General features: G+C 35.3%; 1 protein-coding gene across 2 annotated transcripts in view; it reads left to right on the top strand.

Annotated features, from left to right (window-relative positions):
- LOC136032652 (pancreatic triacylglycerol lipase-like) overlaps positions 1–19,094 on the top strand; it is a 73,137-nt gene extending 54,043 nt beyond the window's left edge. For both annotated transcript variants that reach the window (XM_065712937.1, XM_065712936.1), the window contains exons 9-11: positions 2,300–2,426; positions 8,568–8,771; positions 18,833–19,094. In XM_065712937.1, coding sequence (XP_065569009.1) covers positions 2,300–2,426; positions 8,568–8,771; positions 18,833–18,941 — 440 coding nt within the window. In that variant the 3' untranslated portion in view covers positions 18,942–19,094. The remainder of the gene's footprint in view (positions 1–2,299; positions 2,427–8,567; positions 8,772–18,832) is intronic.
- Positions 19,095–19,876: the final 782 nt, after the last annotated feature.

Genomic DNA, 19,876 nt, shown 5'->3' with positions numbered 1-19,876 from the left:
ACACCAATCAGAGCAGCTAAAGCAAAAGGTAATGAAAAATTGTTGAAAGTATTGAAAATACAAAATGAAGAAGAAAGAAATGACACATTTCAAAATTATACCGATGATGATTGGGTTTGGAATTTTTTTATCGATGAGGTCATCAATGTTTACCATAGTTTTGAAAAAAAATCACCTTTCGGCAATGTGTATTTCATAATGACAAGAAAGAAGGTGAGGCAAAATTTCAAGATCCAATCAAATTACAAGAAGTAAATAAAGCAGTAACAACCACTCATGATTCAAAAACGACCCATTTCTACTCGTAAAAGTGCTCATAAATATGACAAATCCTCATAAATTTTTTTTTCGAAATTAAGGCTCTTATCGATTTCACTCAAGCTTGTGACCTAACTAAATTTTTTTTAGGCCAGAAATTTTTCAACGAAAAATAGGAGTCATTTCTTAGAAAAAATAAATTCATACATAATTATTGCTCGGTTAATAAAAAATTATATATAAATATATATATATATATATATATATATATATATATATATATATATATACATATTGGCCCTATATCTAAGGGCCGTCTTCAGCAAAGAAAATAATAAAAAATATAACACAAAAAACTCTTAGAATAAAAGTTCTTGGTTAAAAATCCGTTTTTTTTTAAATTGCCTTGGCATTCTTACTTCTTAACGAAAAGTTCAGCCAAGACAGTGTGATAAAAGCTAACATTTTACAAGCTAAAAAGGTTCATTCATTTCACTAACTGTATTTATTAAAAGTTGGAATAATTTCTTATTGTGATGTTTGCCTTCTCTGCAGCTGATCTTGTAGTTCTTTTGGGACTGGGCTTATTTTTATTGGTTCCTGTTTTATTTTATTTTGAAGTAGATTATTTTCTATAATTAATTTAGTGCACTTAGGGTTGAGTGTGTATTCACCCAAGTCTCTATTTAGGGATGTATTATTATTTATGTTTCCTTTTATTTCGATTGCCTCGCAGACAGTTTATTTGATTCCTGTCATTGCTAATTAGAATTATTTCGTCAAATGGAACATAATGGTTTGGATTTTCTAAAATATGATGCTCGCATTTTTTTGAATAATCGGAGATTTTTTATTCTATCATTTTTTTTTATCCCGGTTGCGATGATCCGAACGAAAATTATAAACTGTAAGGACGTTTAATTCATCAAAAGAGATTAACTAGAAATAAAAGAATGGAATGCTTTTTTTTCTTTAAAATAATCGGAGCTTTTCTAAGTCTATCATTTTTTTTACCCCGGGTGGTTGCATTGAATACGTGATAGCTGAATATAAAAGGAGGGACCATACGAACAAAACTTATAGACTATAGAGACATTTAATTCATCAAAAGAAATAAAATAAAAGAATGGAATGCTCGTGTGATTAGAGGCGCAACCCGCCCTTTTTCCCCTCTGGATCTTTTGAAGTGGTACTAACAGCGTTTTTGGGGCACCAGCATATAGCGCGCATCCACATTCAGCTTTGATTCTTACACAGGACTTGTAAAGTGGGATAATCAAGCTAGATGGAAGAAGTTTTTGCAGTGAAGAGTAGCTATGACCTTACTTGTGCAGGAGCTTCTCACCCAATCAAGGTGGTTATTCCAAGAGAGATGGGTAGAGAAAGGTGGGTGGAGATGGGTCCCCCGTAGACGGAGCTCGTCGACTCTCTTTACAGTTTAATTTTCGAAAAAAATAAATTTGAGGTATTCACGTGGCACCTTTGATTGTGTAATAAGAAGTTCCTTTGTTTCCGATGCATTAAAGTTGATCATCCATGTATCAGTTCCCTTTTCGATTTTCTAAAGATCTATCTGAAGGGAAAGGGAGGCTTGTGTTGGGTCTTCGTGCTTTGGGATGGCTGAATATATCGTGGCATCGTCAGCGAACTGATGCAGAGGAGTTGCAAAATTGTCTTCCATGTCATTTATGTCAATAAGGAAGAGTGCAGATCCCAAAACACTGACAAGAGGAACACTTGCTTTCACTTAAATATTCATGGGAGGTAAACCAGTCGAAGACAACCCACAATGAACAAGATTCATTGGGCTTTGACAGTTGAAAACTTATTTAGCTCATAAACAATTTTTTTACTATTTTTTTCAACTTTTTTTTCACCAGGATACGGTTATCCGCAGATACTCCAACTTTCGTAGTTAATATTCTTAAGGTAATTTCACAACTTTTCACAACATCTTCACAACTTTTTTTTCACCAGGATACGGTTATCCGCAGATACTCCAACTTTTGTAGTTAATATTCTTAAGATAATTTCCTTGCAGAGCGTCATTACCATATCAGCATGAAATTAACAAAAACCGACGACGCAGAAGAATGGGTATATGGAAAGCTCAAAATATCAATATTTGGAACATACAACCAAATCAGAGACATTAACCTTACCCCTGGGTAAATATTTAATTATCTTTGGTTCTAAAGGGGTGGATTTTTTCCTAATGCTACATAGAGAGAGAGAGAGAGAGAGAGAGAGAGAGAGAGAGAGAAATAAGGAAAAGAAGACAGATAAAGAGAAGGAGGTAAACAGTGCCAGAGAAAAAATTGAATAAAGAACACCAAAGCTAGGGATGCCTTTTCAAAAGATAAGCAGTGTTGGCACCAAAGGCAAGCTTTTTTGGGGACAAATTAGCCCAATTTTGAATTGGCTTAAATTGTTCATAGTCGTCAAGAATTGGCTAACGGCATGAAAACATGGAAAATTTCGACTTATTTGCCCTCCTAACCTTCCTTTCTGCATTTCTTTATTTTGAGAATGTTGTGCAGTTCTCCCTGGGAAACCCCAAGGATAGACAAAAGATCTTCACCCATTGGTAAGGTTCAGAAAAGGCGAAGACAGTTAAGGAATTTTGAAATTGAATCTAAATGCTTCGAAGAGTTTTGTCTCTTTATAATAAAGAAAAACCAAAGCATATAATTTACCCCCCCCTTGTTAGTGGAAAATATTGATCCCTCAGTAGAGATCAATCCAAAATTTAATATTAAAGATAAACAGGGGGAGGATTAGACTTTGGAATACACTAGAACATTCTGCCTGGCAATGTTATGTTACTGCAATTGAGGCTTTTATTTTAGAAGTATTATATTTGTTCAAAATATTTTCAACCTCAGATTTTTGTTTGAATTGGTTGTATCCAAGGAACTGGAGAGGGGTAGTAGATCCAAACCATGGGTGCAGAGAGGAGCTACTTAAAACCCTCATTAGATCTTCTAATAGTTTTTATTTTGTTGCTATTTTATATATCTTTTAGCTTCATCTTTTAACCACTCTCACTTTCACAGCTCACTTCCAGCATAGACCTATCTACTTTTTGGAGTCGAATTTACCATAAGATAAATTGGAAATTCATACGCATATGTTGGCATCTGGAGGGATAAGGGGGTATCTTTCTGATTGAAAATCACACTTAAAACTCTTTGGCAATTGATGCTTATTAAATTAAAATATTAAAGAACTCATTAAATTTCCAATAATCAAAGTATTCGATCACATTAAAATACAATTAAAGTTGATACCTTCGCAGTTTCAAGTCCCTATATGAGAATCTAAGCCCGCATGCTTTTGTTGGATTAATATCTAATAAAATCAATTAAACATAGAAGGACTGTCTGAAAATCTTGTAGATTTGTGTGAGTAAAACTTAATTTTGAAATTGTGGAGATCATTCGCCTTGTATGTTCATTATTCATCCTTTGGTTTAACGTTTTTTTCTGGAAGAACGCAAATATCAGTCACGTCATGCATAAGCTTTCAACAACGGTATTTTTTCAAATTTAACGGGAAAGGGAACACTATTATTTAGAAAAATCTGGTGAAAATACTAAAAAAGTTCTTTTTTACCTAAAAGAGTATTTTTCAAAATCTATAGAACAACTGTACCCTTACCGCTGAATTGGAGGCCTTTAATATTTTCTAATATATACTAACCCAACTTTATGCTTTTTTTAATACAAATGAAACAAAATTTAAATCTTCAATGAAACACAACTACGCACAAACAGCGAATTTTTGTCAGGGACGGGGGGAATAATAAAAAAAGCTTTTCTTGGCACCCAGGAAATTTGGCAAAAATTTATTAATATAGGATCTCCCCTTGGAAATGTCCCTGTGGATAACTTCAAAAAAAGGCTAATTATACAGAAAACAGTAGATACTGGAGAGGAAATTACACAAACTAAACTTGGTGGGGGCCACTTGCCTAAATTTTTCCTTTGTGTCTGCCTGACTAGCCAATAATAAGGCAAATCTTTTTTCGGTTTTTTAGAAACAATCAAAAGAATAGACAAAACTGCAATAGTATCTTTGAAAAGTTCTTTTATTTCTATCTTCATTTAAAAAACAAACGAAATTATTTCCAACCTTTACATTTCTTTGAATCTGCGCAGCTGGAACTTGTTCCCCCTTTATTATTATTATTTTTTTATTACAGACTGAAGTTTTTTTTTATAAAATGTTCAAATGAGTGTCAACGCAACTATTTCTAGTAGATCTTTTAGCTTTTTATACTGGCATAGTGAAAATATCTCTATAGGCATTAAGATTACTTTTGTCCTATTTGGACGCATCATGCGTGTCGTGGCGAAACTTGCAACAAGTTTGTTTTGGGCTGCATCTGATAAAATTGAACTCAATATACAAAATTTCTTCGCCAAAATCATGAAAAGGTAAATTCCAGCAGTGGCAATGGGAGGAACAGCAGGGCAATATATTTTTAAACAAACTTTTATCCTTCTTATCAACGCTATTCTGGTGCCCCCCTTTGAGGACAGCTTAGCAAGTAGTTTTATTGGCAATTAACCAAGATGTCTGAAAACGTCAGATATCACCTTTAGCTTATTAGCCATGATATTTGCAAAAAAAATTTACGCGATGTTTCTAAAAGATCACTGTAGAGAAAAACTGAAAGAAGAAGCAGAACACACATAAAAAGTGGCGCTTAATTGATTCACACTACACAGTCTGTTCTCAAAGTAAACCCATTCGGTTCAAGACCCAATACCAGAAGTTTGAGGAACTTCTACATGCCTAAATGCAAAATTTGTATATTTTTTCGAACAAATTTGGTCAGAAGTTGGTTTATACTTTTTTTTCAAGGAGCTCTAACTTCAGATTAGTCATCACAAAATATTGCGAGAAAGTTTATTAGAACATAAATAATTCCATATAAAAATTAAATAAAAAAAAACAAGTTTTTTTAACTGAAAGTAAGGAGCGACATTAAAACACGAACAGAAATTACTTCGTATATGAAAGAGGCTGCTTCCTCATCAACGCCCCGCTCTTTACGCTAAAGTTTGACTCTGTCTCTCAATTCTTCTTTTTAAAACAGTAAAAAACTTTAGCGTAAAGAGCGGGGCGTTGATGAGGAAGCAGCCTCTTTCATATACGAAGTAATTTCTGTTCGTTTTAAGTTTTAATGTCGCTCCTTACTTTCAGTTAAAAAAACTTGTTTTTTTCTATTTAATTTCTGAACGTTTTTGAATCAATGCATGTTTTGATTTTGGCTCTCCGCAGAGGAATAATTAAAACGAAATTTGAATTTTATTTTTTTTTTTTGGCTAAATAGCTTTCTCATAATTTTGATCGAATGATTTTGAGAAAAAAAGAGCGGGGGAGGAAGCCTAGTTGCCCTCCGATTTTTTGGTCAATTAAAAAGGCAACTAGAACTTTTAATTTTTTACGAATATTTTTATTAGTAAAAGATTTACGTAACTTATAAATTACCTTACGTAAAGAACTTTTGTATTCTCATATTTTTATTACATATATGAGGGGGTTCGCCCCCTTGTCAGATCCTCGCTCTTTACACTAAAGCTTAAATTTTGTCCCAATTCATTAAGAATGACCCCAGAATCACAAAAGCCGTAGAATAAATAGTTGAAATTACTAAAAATACTTTAACGTAAAGAGCGAGGTATTAGGAGGAGATGAGCCCCTCAAATGGGTAATAGTTTCTGTTTGTTTTAAGTTTTAATGCTGTTCCTTACTTCCAGCTCAAAGAACTTTTTCATATTTATTTTTTCATTGTGTTTTTAAATAATGCTATTAAATCCTGCGCTCCCTTCATGGAGATTTTCTTCCCCCATGACAAATTATCGATGGAAAGTTCCCCCAGCATATCCCCCTCTTCTCAACCCCTCCCCCAACCAAAAAAATCCTCCTGAAAACGCCTGTACACTTCCCAATAACCATTACTATATGTAAGCATTGGTGTAACTTGTTGCCCCTCCCATGGGGACTGTGGGGGAGTAAGTCGTCCCCAAAGACATAGTTATAAGGTTTTTCGACTACGCTGAATAAAATGGCTATCTCAGAATTTCGATCCGTTGACTTCGGTAAAATAATTAGCGTGGGAGGGGGCCTAGGTGCCCTCCAATTTTTTTGGTCACTTAAAAAGGGCACTAGAACTTTTCATTTCCGTTAGAATGAGCCCTCTTGCAACATTCTAGGACAACTGGGTCGATACGATCACCCCTGGGAAAAAGAAAAAAAAAACAAAAAAAAAAAACAAAAAAACAAATAAACACGCATCCGTGATCTGCCTTCTGGCAAAAAATACAAAATTCCACATTTTTGTAGATAGAAGCTTGAAACTTCTACAGTAGGGTTCTCTGATACGCGGAATCTGATGGTGTGATTTTCGTTAAGATTCTAAGACTTCTAGGGGGCGTTTCCCCCTATTTTCTAAAATAACGCAAATTTTCTCAGGCTCGTAACTTTTGATGGGTAAGACTAAACTTGATTAAACTTATATATTTAAAATCAGCATTAAAATGTGATTCTTTTGATGTAGGTATTGGTATCAAAATTCCATTTTTTAGAGTTTTGGTTACTACAGAGCCGGGTCGCTCCTTACTACAGTTCGTTACCACGAACTGTTTGATAATAATGGAATTAGACACTGGCTATTCAATTGTGGGTGAAAAGGATAAAGATTAAAGGTATTCATAATATTGAAAATCCGTCAAGATCATCAGAACGATTGTCTTGTTGTAAGCAGCATTCTTTACATACTATCTTTTCTCTAGCGAACAGTCATGACATCTTGACCCCCGTAAAAATTGCAGATGGTCAGAAAAGACAAAACGCTTTATTTATTAATTATATTACGGTTGACCAGGGTTATATCCATTTTTTTGGCGGGGGGGGGTACAAAAATTCTTTTAAAATGCATCAAAAATTTGTTTATATTCCTTTTTGTTACGTTTTTGCGAGTCAGACAAACATTTCGCGTTGAGGACTCAAACCCCCAAACATCCCTCCTGGATACGGCCTTGTGGTTGCCTTTTCAGGGGCAACCTAGTGAAAAACGAATCATAACCCACAGTAATCGAAATAAGGAGTAAAAAAAAAGTAATTAAAGCGCGTTTTGAAAACAATTGTCAAGTTAAGAACGGTCACCGTTCGAACCTGATTCAGAAATGACAATAATTCTTTTGATTAGGCCTGGACTTATTGAAATTGGTTGGTATAAAAAATAGGTTTATGAGACTTTCAAAAAAAATTCCTAAGACCCTACAAAAATAGTTGCGGATCCGAATGAAATATGCATCATTGAAATTATACAGCGGAAACCTCTAAATAGGGATATTCTAATCCCCTTTCTTAACCAAGAATGAAAACAACTATATCACATGGGAGGCAGTGACTTGTCTCCCTTTCTAATTCTTTCCATTCTTTTCTGTAACCGATAGGGGGCGCTGAAATACCCAAGATAAATTTTTAGGGGCCTATTTGAAAGTTAATTGCTATATCTGTATACTTGTTTTGCCTACCAAAACATACCATTAAAAATAAAATAGATTTTTTTAAAAACTGCATCTCCATATGTACGATGATGCAGGTATTCAAGGCTGTAAGGGAGCTAGGGGGATTGAAACCCCCCTCACCGAAATGTTTGTCTTACTCGTAAAAACGTAACAAAAATGGATATAAACAAATTTTATGAGTTTTTGTGTATATCTTCCGCCCCCGAATAAAAGACCTGGTGTAAAACACACCCCGGAAAAATTCCTGGATCCGGCCCTGCATGTATTACGTGTAACACACGTATTACTTCATATATGGTAGTTAATTTAAAGCAGCATGGGTAAAAGTGATGACAACGTGGTTTAAAAAATTCCAAAGGCTCTTAATAGTAAACTAAAAAGAAAGGGAGTTATGAGATTTTAGCACGGTTGGGACGTCAATGAAAATGACGTCAATGGGGGTCAATAAAACGGATAAAACCCGTCGAAAACGTTACAGAACGGGCTAGCTTATCTCTTACTCTAGTAAAGCTCCTTTTTAAATTTAGATTCTCATTTAGCATAAGAGGGTTGAGGTACATTTGACTCCACTTTTGACCTCTTTTGGGGAGGAAGTTATGATGCTGAAAGGGTTGAGAAATGACATCTTAAGGGTTTTGAGTGAAAATCTTTACTGAAACAGTAGTTTAAATAATATATGATTTTTTGGCATAAAATCGGCTGTGTCCTATTGGTTTTAAAAAAGTTTCTTAATTTCATTCTGATATATTATTTTCTTTTTTTCAGTGGAAGTGAAAAATTTTATCATACTGATACTCGGACGTTTTTGTTAACTTCCACGATTGATGTTGGTAAAATTCAAAGAGTTGAGGTTTACTGGAATTATGACGCCGATTTTTTTAAGCCTGGAACCATTTGTACGCTTTTTTGCAACAAAGAGCTATTTATAGAAAGTGTCACTGTTTCCGAGCTTGATTATTATCCTGAAAGGTAAGTTTCTGGGTTAAAAGAATCTTTTCGGCGGTTTATTATCAGCCTGAAGCCCATGGCTATACCGAAAAAGTTATTTTTTTAAATCTACTATTATCCAAACAGGTGAACTTCAAAAAAACTTTTGAGGCCATTAATCGGCCATCAAACGTATGGTTCTGCAAAAGGAAAAAAAATAACCTAAAAGTTAAATTTCCCCCTAAAAAAATTATTTTTAAAGCTCGCTTTTTATCCTGAAACATTTTCTCTGGCAAGAAAAAACTTTTAGGATCAAACATTTCATCCTGCAAAAAAAAAAAAAAAAAAAAAAAAATAGGTGATGAGCTCAATTAATTATTATTCTCATTGGTAAATATCTGCAAAAAAAACTATAAGCATTAAGATAAAAAAAATATAATAAAAAAACATTATTCCTTATATAAAAGGGGCTTTTCCTCCTCAACGCCCCGCTCTTTACGCTAAAGTTTCTTACTGTTTTAAAAAGTGGAGTTAAGAGAAAGAGTCAAACTTTAGCGTAAAGAGCTAGGCGTTGAGGAGGAAAAGCCCCTTTCATACACGGAATAATTTCTGTTCGTTTTATGTTTTAATGTTGCTCCCTACTTTCATTTTTAAAAAAATCAGTTTTTTTTATTTAATTTATTCACGCATCTAATCGATATTCCAATCCATTTTATTACAAAAAACTCTTACTGAACCGGCGACATGCCTTAGTTTGTCTTTTCCCCAGTCATAAAGCTCAAATATAGAAAGAGTAAAAAATGGTACTAAGTAAAAATGCATAAGGTCAATTCGATATGAAAAATGAAGCAAGTTAGAAAAAAAATATCTGAAGTAACTATGCTAGTACTTCAGAATTATAATTAAATAGTTCATAATAACTAACTGTAAGTAAAGAGTGACTGGGCTCATTAGTAACAAAAACTCTAAAAATGGAATTTTGATTTCAATAGATTATTCAACAAAATTGGCTTATTATGCTAATTCTAAATATAAAAGATTCGTTCAGCTTACTATTCCCCATCAAAGGCGACGAGTCTGAGAAAACTTGCCAGATGTTCGAAAAAGGGAGGAAACACAGCTTAAAAGTCAAAAAATCTTAACGAGAATCCCAGCATCAAATTCAGCGTATCAGGGACCTTATTGTATCAGGCACCGTATTGTATCACCGTATTGTATCAGGCACCGTATTGCAGAAGTTTCAAGCTGATATCTGCAAGAATATGGAGCTTAGTATTTTTTTTTGCCAGAAGAAAGGTCACGAATGCGTGTTTATTTCTTTTTTCCCACATGGGTGATCGTTCGAGCCAATTATTCTAGAACATCGAGAGAGGGCTGACTTGAACGGAAATTCAAAGTTTTTTTTTCTTGACTTGACTTTATTAAACAATAAACGATATGCGTAAATTTTGTTCCTGCAAAGAAGCAGGAACAAAACTTTGCCCGTTCTTCCATGTCGTTAAACGATTGGATATAGCTTGGGATCAGACACTTCCTCTTTACTAGGGGGTCTAGGCCTAAAGCAATGATTAAAGAAGGTAAGGATATTTCAATGAGTAGGGTGGGTCATAAGGGATAATCTACAGTTACTAAAGATTCAATAACCACACTTGTTTGGGTTTTGTCTGGTGTAGATAGGGAATACATAACTGCTTCAATAATTACAGCCACGTGGCATGCACTTGAAGCTATAATAAAATCGTCTTATGGTCTAGAATTAAAGCTCTAAATATAAAAAATAGATACATTTAATGATTATGAAGATGCTAATTTATGCATTTGATCAAGCTTTAAGACCAGGCTGTAGAACCAAAACCTTAAAAAAAGATAATGCAGTATTACAGCAAAAAAGGGCCTTTCTTTGGCACTGGGTAGACAGCTCTCCTCTGAATTGAACAACTGAGAAAAAAAATCTATGGTTCTGAGCCTCTAAACTAACCAGTGCCATTTTGTTTTTTCAAAATATTTACGTTAGAATTTCAAGGTATTTCATTTAACTCAAGTTAAAAATAATAGTATATAGGAAATTTAGAAATAGTAAAAAAGGAGTTACAATAAATAATGAAGATGAAAGCTTAGGGATTTTGTCTTGGTTAATAGTACGGGATGTAGAAGAAAAGAGATATCTAACATTTATTAGTGTAAAAAGGATATAAGAGGAGTTGGAGAAATGTAATGAAATAGACAGAAGGGTAAAATTGATAAACGTATATATTATATATGCGCAGTACTGAAGAAGGTTACCCTAAAGAGCATGGATAAAAAGACAGAAAAAGAACTAAGAATCGTTTTAATATCAGGAATCTAACACTAAAAGAAGGAAAGTAATTGTTGCATCATAGAATGTTCAACAACAATCGTTCCCTGATGGAGATCGGTGGTTAGTATACCATAGACCTCGTAAAGAATAGACAAGTTGGTGAAGACGAAGAAAGTGGAAAAAGATAAGAGAATAATTTAGAAATGGTAAGCCAGCAAATGGTAAAATAAAAAATGGTACAATAAAATGGTAAAAATAGAAATGGTAAAAGACAGAAAAAGAACTATGAATTTTTTAATATCATGGATCTAATACTGAAAGAAGGAAAGTAATTGTAGCATGGAATATTCAACAACAATCGTTCCCTAATGGAGATCGATGGTTAGTATACCGTAGACCTCGTAAAGAATATACAAGTTGGTGAAGACGAAGAAAATGGAAAAAGAGATGAAAACAATTTAGAAATGCTAAAGCAGTTTACATTTAAGGATAAGAAATTATTTTCGCAGGGAAATAAGGGAGTAATACGGCCGTATTAAGAGGTGTTTTGCCCTCCAGCAGCTCCGCGGCCACAATATTTAGAAAAGAAGGAGAGGCGGAGTAGACAGCTAGAACAATATTCAGACCAACTTAGCAGTAAAATTAGTCTGCTCTTGCAAGAAGCGGCTTATGGCTTAATACACTCAGTGAATCCAAAGAAAGTATGGACTTTATTGAACAAGATGAAAGGAAAATTGGCACGTGGTCCTGATGGTATACCACCATTAATGTGGAAACAGGGAAGAGCATATTTGCTTCAAATCGCATCATTATTCTTCACATTTTTTTACTTACGGCCTATGAAATTGGTCGCAGAAGAGGACTAGGTCGGTGGTGGTTCCATTATATAAGAAAGGAGATAAGGGTGACCATGGTAAATACAGAGGTATCCACATAAGTAATAGTTTAGCAAAATTATTTTGTAAGGTAGTAAATACTAGGTTGAATGAATGGTTGTGTTGGAAAGAGGTGCTTAGTAAATTTTAAGGAGGTTTAAAGGAAGGATATGGAACTGTAGGTTATATTGCAAGTGAGCTACCATGTGACTGAACCCCAAGCAACAGAACCCAAGTAACTGAACCACCGTGGAACAGAACCACCAGGCAACAGAACTCCATTTATCGCGAGAGGAGGATTGAGGTAGAAATCCCCAGGCAGTTCTAGTCTTTTTTTGTAAGTCGAAAGTGATTGGAGACCAACCAACTGCAACAGTTATTTTTCGGGGGGGGGGTATTTTTAACAGGGGGCGGGGTATACTTATGTTGGGGGTATTTTCCTCAGGGGTGTTTTCCGTGGGGGGGGGGGGTAAACGCCGACTTCCACTGTCCACACACTGTAATAGTTTTTTTTTGGTTCCTTTGGTTGTTTTGTTATTTTCATTTTGTATTGTTTTTTCCGTTCCTAGTTGGTTATCGTTCCTACTTTGGTGGAGATCCCAGACAAAAGCTATGTTCGCTTTGTGCTTGGAAACTTTTGGTTTGATTTTTTTTTTTCTTAGATGAATCAGACCTTTCTTGGACGATGAGCAATAAAACCTGTGTTGAAAATTTTTGAACATGAAATCTTTGAAAATTTAGGTAACAAAAAGGTCTCGCGATTTCAGACTGATTTTATGAACAGCGTTTGAATTTCTAGTTGCTCTGGCATCAGACATTCGTGTTTCAATTTAGTTCAACAGTCCTCTCAACATTCTCTAAAAAACTCACCGTCGTCTTACCCTTCGTCTTTTTCAAAAGTACAGGTCAAACATGCTCAATAACATGTGTAAATAGTGGACCATTGCCTAACTTATGGCTATTACCCAAAGGGCTTGGAGAGCTGGGCATTTCTAAAGACATAATTACTGGACCTTTCAACAATGCTGAACAAAATGGTCATCTTAAATATTTTTATTGCATGCATTTGGGGAAATGATGGGGGGGGGCTAGTTGCCCTCCAACCTTCTTTGGCTCTTAAAATTGACATCAAAACTTTCAAACCATTGTTAAACTTCTGTAAGAACCATAAGGCTCTTACAAAAGGGATGGTCATACAAACTTTGGAGGAGGCTCATTCGATTGGAAATCGAATGTTCAATTTTGAAGAATCAAAAGTAAGTAAAAGGTAAAAAAAATTAAAGGTAAAAGTAAAGGACAATCAGCCTTCTCTTTTTAACTGCCATTTTTTCCCACATGCATCCGATCCTAAATTAAAAGAAAATCATTTTGTTCAACATAGTCTAAGGCTAAATAACCAGGTCTCTGGGATTAATTAATAAAAAAAATAGTTTTTAACTGAAAGTAAGGAGCGACATTAAAATTTAAAACGAACAGAAATTACTCCGTATATGAAATGGGTTTCCCCTCCGCAATCCCTCGCTCTTTACGCTAAAGTTTTTAATCGTTTTAAAAATTAGAATTGTGGCAAAGAGTCAAAATTTAGCGTAAAGAGCAAGGGATTGCGGAGGGGAAAACCCATTTCATATACGGTGTAATTTCTGTTCGTTTTAAGTGTTAATGTCGCTCCTTACTTGCAGTTAAAAAAAACTAGTTTTTTTTATTTAATTTCTGAACGTTTTTTATTTAATGCATGTTTGATTTTGGCTCTCCACACATAAATTATGAAAATGAAATTTGCATACTAATTCTCTTTTTGGCTAAATGGCTTTCTCTTAATTTTGATCAGACGATTTTGAGAAATAAGGAGTGGGGAAGGAGGCGTAGTTGCCCTCCAATTTTTCGGTTACTTAAAAATGCAACTAGAACTTTTAATTTTTAACGAACGTTTTTATTAATAAAAAATATACGTAACTTAAGAATTAACTTATGTAAAAAACTTTTATATTCTTATATTATTATTATGTATATGATGGGGTTTGTCCCCTCGTTAATACCTCGCTCTTTATACTAAATCTTAAGTTTTGTCCCAATTCTTTAAGAATGACCCCTGAATCAGAAAGGCCGTAGAATAAGTAGTTTTCCCACTTGCATCCGATCCTAAATTAAAAGAAAATCATTTTGTTCAACATAGTCGAAGGTCAAATAACCAGGCCTCTGGGATTAATTAATTAAAAAAAACTAGTTTTTAACTGAAAGTAAGGAGCGACATTAGAACTTAAAACGAACAGAAATTACTCCGTATATGAAATGGGTTTTCCCCTCCGCAATCCCCCGCTCTTTACGCTCGTTAATACCTCGCTCTTTATACTAAATCTAAAGTTTTGTCCCAATTCTTTAAGAATGACCCCTGAATCAGAAAGGCCGGGGAATAAGTAGTTTTCCCACATGCATCGTTAATAAGTTTTGTCCCAGTTCTTTAAGAATGACCCCTGAATCAGAAAGGCCGTAGAATAAGTAGTTGAAATAACTAAAAATACTTTAGCATAAAGAGTGATGTATTTATCTCCTCCTAAATACCTCGCTCTTTATGCTAAAGTATTTTTAGAACCCCTCATTTGCTTAATAATCTCTGTTCGTTGTAAGTTTTAATGCTACTCCTTACTTTCAGTTGAAAAAACTTTTTCATGTTTATTTTTTCATTGTTTTTTTATAGTAATGCTAGAAAATCATCGCCCTTTTCATTGAGTTTCTCTTCCCCCATGACATATTCCTCCAAGGAAAGATACTTCCACATAGCCCCATCCCCTCAACCAAACTCCCCAAACCAAAAGAATCCTCCTGGAAACGTCTGTACACTTCCCAATAACCATTACTGTATGTAAACACTGGTCAAAGTTTGTAACTTGCAGCCCCTCCCCCAGGGACTGTGGGGGAGTAAGTCATCCCCACAGACATAGTTACTATAGTTTTCGACTATGCGGAACAAAATGGCTATCTCAAAATTTTGATCCGTTGACTATAGGAAAAAAGAGCGTGGAAGGGGGCCTAGGTGCCCTCCAATTTTTTGGTCACTTAAAAAGGGCACTAGAACTTTTCATTTCCATTAGAATGAGCCCTCTTGCGACATTCTAGGACCACTTGGTCGATACGATGACCCCTGGAAAAAAAAACAAAAAAAAACCAATAAACACGCACCCGTGATCTGTCTTCTGGCAAAAAATATGAATTTCCACATTTTTGTAGATAGGAGCTTTAAATTTTTGCTATAGGGTTCTCTTATACGCTGATTGCGATGGTGGGATTTTCGTTAAGAGTCTATGACGTTTAGGGAGTGTTTCCCCTATTTTCTAAAATAAGTTAAATTTTCTCAGGCTCGTAGCTTTTGATGACAAAGATTGAATTTGATGAAACTTATGTTTTTAAAATCAGCATGAAAATTTGATTCTTTTGATGTATCTTTTAGCATCAAAATTCTGATTTTTAGAGTTTTGTTTACTATTGAGCCGGGTCGCTCCTTACTACAGTTCGTTACCACGAACTGTTTGAAAACACCACCAGCAGCTCCCAGGGAATGGGCTGCAAGTTGAGCTAGTACTCATTGTTACGGCATAAGGTTTTTAGGGGAAATATTTTTGTGTGAACTTTGGAGGGGGCTCTTTCGATTCGAAATAAAAAGTTCCAGTGCACTTTTTAATGGTCAAAAATGATCAGAGGGCTTCCAGCCTACCTTTGTTTTTCGCCAAATGTATCCCGGTCTAAATTTTGAGATAGCCATTTTATTTAAACCAGTTCAAAGGTTAAATAGCTAAGCCTCGAGGTTTCACAGCCCTCAGCCCCTGGTGCAAGGGCTGTAAGTTAAGCAAGTTGCCTATTGTTAACATATAATTTTTTTTCAACAAAAAATGGCAAGTTTGAACCTAGGAATAAAAAAAACATGGAATACTAAGGTTAAACTTTCACGAAATGTCAAGAAAAAAGCCAAACACAATCAAAAAACATTTCGCCTTTATGTGCTGCAAAAAGGAAATACCAGCAATATCTACAATGGCAGATGGTATTGGTCGTCATATTGTTCGGGAAATGTTGAGAAGCGTCTTCGACTAAATCAAAAGGAATTATGTGTATCCAGTTTTTCAAGAAGACGTATCTGCAATGTATCAAGAACAGCTGAGGGTATAAACCTGAGGGTATGAATTTTAAACTTTCAGGGCATGTTGAGGGTATGTCGAAAAAAGGCTGAAGTGCAGCTAGTCCCCTTTCCATCTCCTTTTTAGTTGTAATCTCCCCAAATCCATCTATAGATTCAAAAAGTTCAAATATTTTCAGCGCATAAGTTTATTGCTCATCATTCAGAAAGGTCTGATTCATCTGAAAAAAAGAGAAATAAATCTGCTTCAATGGTTTGTGACATCTTTTTTTTGTGAAAATAAAACAGACCTTTTTTATTAATGATCTTGACAGTTGTTTATATCATGACTGTCAAAAACAAAAAATTGGAACAAGGTTGAACATGTAAATATTCAAACTTGCGTTTTACCCAATGATATTGCCACATATTTTTAGAATACTGAAAAACTGAGTTCGGTGGTTCAATTGCACGAGGGTTCAGTTATACGAGGGTTAAGTTGTAAGAGGCTTCAGCTACATGGTGGTTCTGTTGTGTGGGGTTCAATTGCATGGTGGTTCAGTTACACGGGGAATAGTTGCACGGGGTCTCAGTTATACGGGGGTTTAGTTACACTGGGTGTTCAGTTACACGGGACTCTTTTACAAGGGGGTTTAGCCACACAGGGGGTTCAGTTCAATGGGGTTGAGTTGCACGGCGATTCAGATGCACGAGGGTTCAGTTAAATGGGGCTCAGCTGCACTGTTGTTCAGTTACACGAAGGTTCAGTTGCACGGTAGTTCAGTTGCACGGTGATTCAGTCAAAGAGGCTCAGTTGCTCAGAGTTTGGTTATACGGTGGTTCAGTTACACGCACAACGGAACAGTAAATCAATAGGAAACCAGGAAATCTCATTTGTGGGCAGCATTTGTGAACTTGAAAGGTGCGTTCGAAAATTAAGGTATAGTGCTACTTACGGAGAGTCTATTTAAAGCAGGTCTTCCAATAGTTTTTGTACCTATTTAGGTAGAAATTTATAGGGCATTCAGATTAGTGGTTAGGGTTCTTAGGAATTTGTCTACGATAGCACAATATAAGACAGGAGCAAATCAGGGATGTACCGTATCGTCTAAGTTATTTAGTATTTATATAAACAGCCTAGAAAATGTATGGATGAGAAGGGAGCTATAATGTTGACATTGGATGTGTCAAGGTTATGCAAGCTCTTCCTTCCAGATGATAAAGTTTTAGTTGGATGGTAAGCGTTTTGTTTAAGTTTAGTTTAGTTAAGTAGTTTAGTTTAGTTTTAAGTTTAGTTTAGGTCAGAAGTTACAGAAGCTGTTGAATTTATGACAAAAACTTTTATTTAGCAAGAAACTTGAATTGAATATTTGAAAACAGTAGTTGTAATATTTAGAAAAGGTTGTTGATTTAGTAAGAAATATACACCTACTTCTGGAGGTAAAGAGTTCTAAGCTAAGGATGAATGGAAATATTTAAGGGTAGCGTTTAAGGCCTACAGTAAATTATTTAGTTGGTTCACAAGATGGAATGAGAAAATGAGTAGGAGGTTTTCGAATTTAATTTTAAGCAGCCAGATAAGGGATATAAAAAATTTTAGAATATAGAAAAAGCTTTTAGGAAAAGGTGGTAGCCGTGATCCTTTATCTGTCGCAAGTCAGGGGATTACAAAAAAATGCAACTGGGATATTATAAGAGATAATTAGGTGTATATGGAAATATGAATAATTTAGTAGTTAGAGAAGAACTTTAGGGATTATTTCGTTAAAGAGATGTAGACTGGTGGATATGCTTAAGTACTGCAGGCGCATAGTAAAGATGCCACGAATACGGCTACTTAAATCTGCTCATTTAGAAGCTCTTAGAGATAAATCTCCAAGTGCATGGCCATACCAGGTAAGAAGGATTTTACAAGATGGTGGAGCGGTGGAAATGTTGAATAATGGATTAGGTGTAGATAAAGAAGTTGCAAAGATGATAGGTAATATTTTATGAGATCAAGAGGTACGGGTTTGACAGTATGAAAGAATACTTTCTAAATCCCTGTGCCTCTACGCGTCAGTGAAGGAGGCATGGGTGAAGAGGTTTTGTTTCAAATAGATCTAAAAAAGGATGAATTGAAGTATTAAATTGAATAAAGGGAGAATAGTTTACCACTTGGAACAAGGGGGTATTTAGGGATAAGGCAAGGACAAAATGTTCCTTACTTTTGCCCGACGCGTGGAAGTATGGATTAGAGTTTTGGTCGAGTAATGTAAGAGTTTGAAGAATTGATTGAGTTGAGAATTGAAGTATATTGAAAGTATAGGCTTGATGAGATGTGGCTGGTGAATATAATGAGGGATGAATGTTTTTTTTTTTGGTTTGTGTTATGTAATGTTTAAATTATATTGTGTTGCATCAATTATTTAAAAGTAAATTTTATTTTTTGCTTTGTATTGTCATGGCCCTATCGCTCTTAGCGCAATAAAGCTTACTTACTTCCTTATAGTCTGTATTTTATAAGTGTTATGATTCCATTTTTCCATCAAAATGAAAACTGAAAGGGATCTGCTGTGAATACATTTGAGAAGGGGGGTTTGTACCTAGATTATTCATCTGCATTTGTGCCATATCGGTACAAAACAGTAGGAAGAGACAGGGCAGGAAAAAAATTTGTTTCGAGTGTAAATTATTGAGTATCAACGGCCCTGTCTGTGCCTTACCCGTACCGACATGCCTCAGACGACTCAGACGACTCAGGGCACTCAGACGACTATTAGTGACACATATTTAAATGCCCGTAGAAGTATGTAAACCCATATATGATTTTTCTTTTTAGTGAGAGACTGGAAAATACTTTTCAATCTTGTCCAGTGGATAGACCTTACTTAAACATTGGAGATAAGTCTACTGGTGCATTCTACGTAACTGGGTGCCCTGCTAGATAAAGATGACTTTTGCCTACCATGCGTGGTAATTCAGAAAACCCAGTGAATTTACTATCTAGTCTTTTTTATTTTTTTTGTGTTGTGATTTTTTTTAAATGGTCTTATTTTTTGTATCTGGACTTTCATTAAAGCTGCCATCTAACTTAAAGGAAATTTATAACCCGCTCTGTATCTATCATCTATATATATATATATAAATAAGTTGTTTGTTTGTTGACTGACGTCGTGTCTGTGTGTCGACTGACGTCATGTTTGTCGACTGACGTCATTATAAGGATTGAGCATTATGTCGTCATGAAGTTGTTTGTCGACTGACGTCATGTTTGTCATCTTAAAATGACAGAAGAACCTACAATGGCAGAAGAAACAGCCAAGGAACCTGCTCAAAGAGTTCATGTCAAAAGGCTTGCGGCTAATAGAGAAAGTAAGAAAAGAAAGAGTGCCGAGGAATCACAACAACAGCGTGAAAACAGCCTTAAGGCTAATAAAGAAAGTATGAAAAGAAAGCGTGCTGAAGAATCACAACAACAGCGTGAAAACAGGCTTCGCGCCCAAAAGAGAGAAGAACCTACAATGGCAGAAGAAACAGCCAAGGAAGCTGCTCAAAGAGTTCATGCCAAAAGGCTTGCGGCTAATACAGAAAGTAAGAAAAGAAAGCGTGCCGAGGAATCACAACAACAGCGTGAAAACGGGCTTGCAGCTAACAAAGAAAGTATGAAAAGAAAGCGTGCCGAGTAATCACAACAACAGCGTGAAAACAGGCTTGCGTCTCAAAGAGAAATCACCAAAAGAAAGCGTGCGGAGGAATCACAAGAGCTACCTGAAAATTTTTGCCTGGCATTCAGGTACAGCCCAGTCGATGATTATCACTTGAGTAGATGTGTTCAAATCGGGACTATGTCTAAAATTTGTCCCTATTGCAAGGCCTTGAAATT

This window comes from Artemia franciscana, chromosome 11, assembly GCF_032884065.1.
Source record: "Artemia franciscana chromosome 11, ASM3288406v1, whole genome shotgun sequence".
Taxonomy (NCBI): domain Eukaryota; kingdom Metazoa; phylum Arthropoda; class Branchiopoda; order Anostraca; family Artemiidae; genus Artemia; species Artemia franciscana.
Note: the sequence above shows the minus strand (reverse complement) of the source record. Positions and strands in the feature narration are given on the sequence as shown.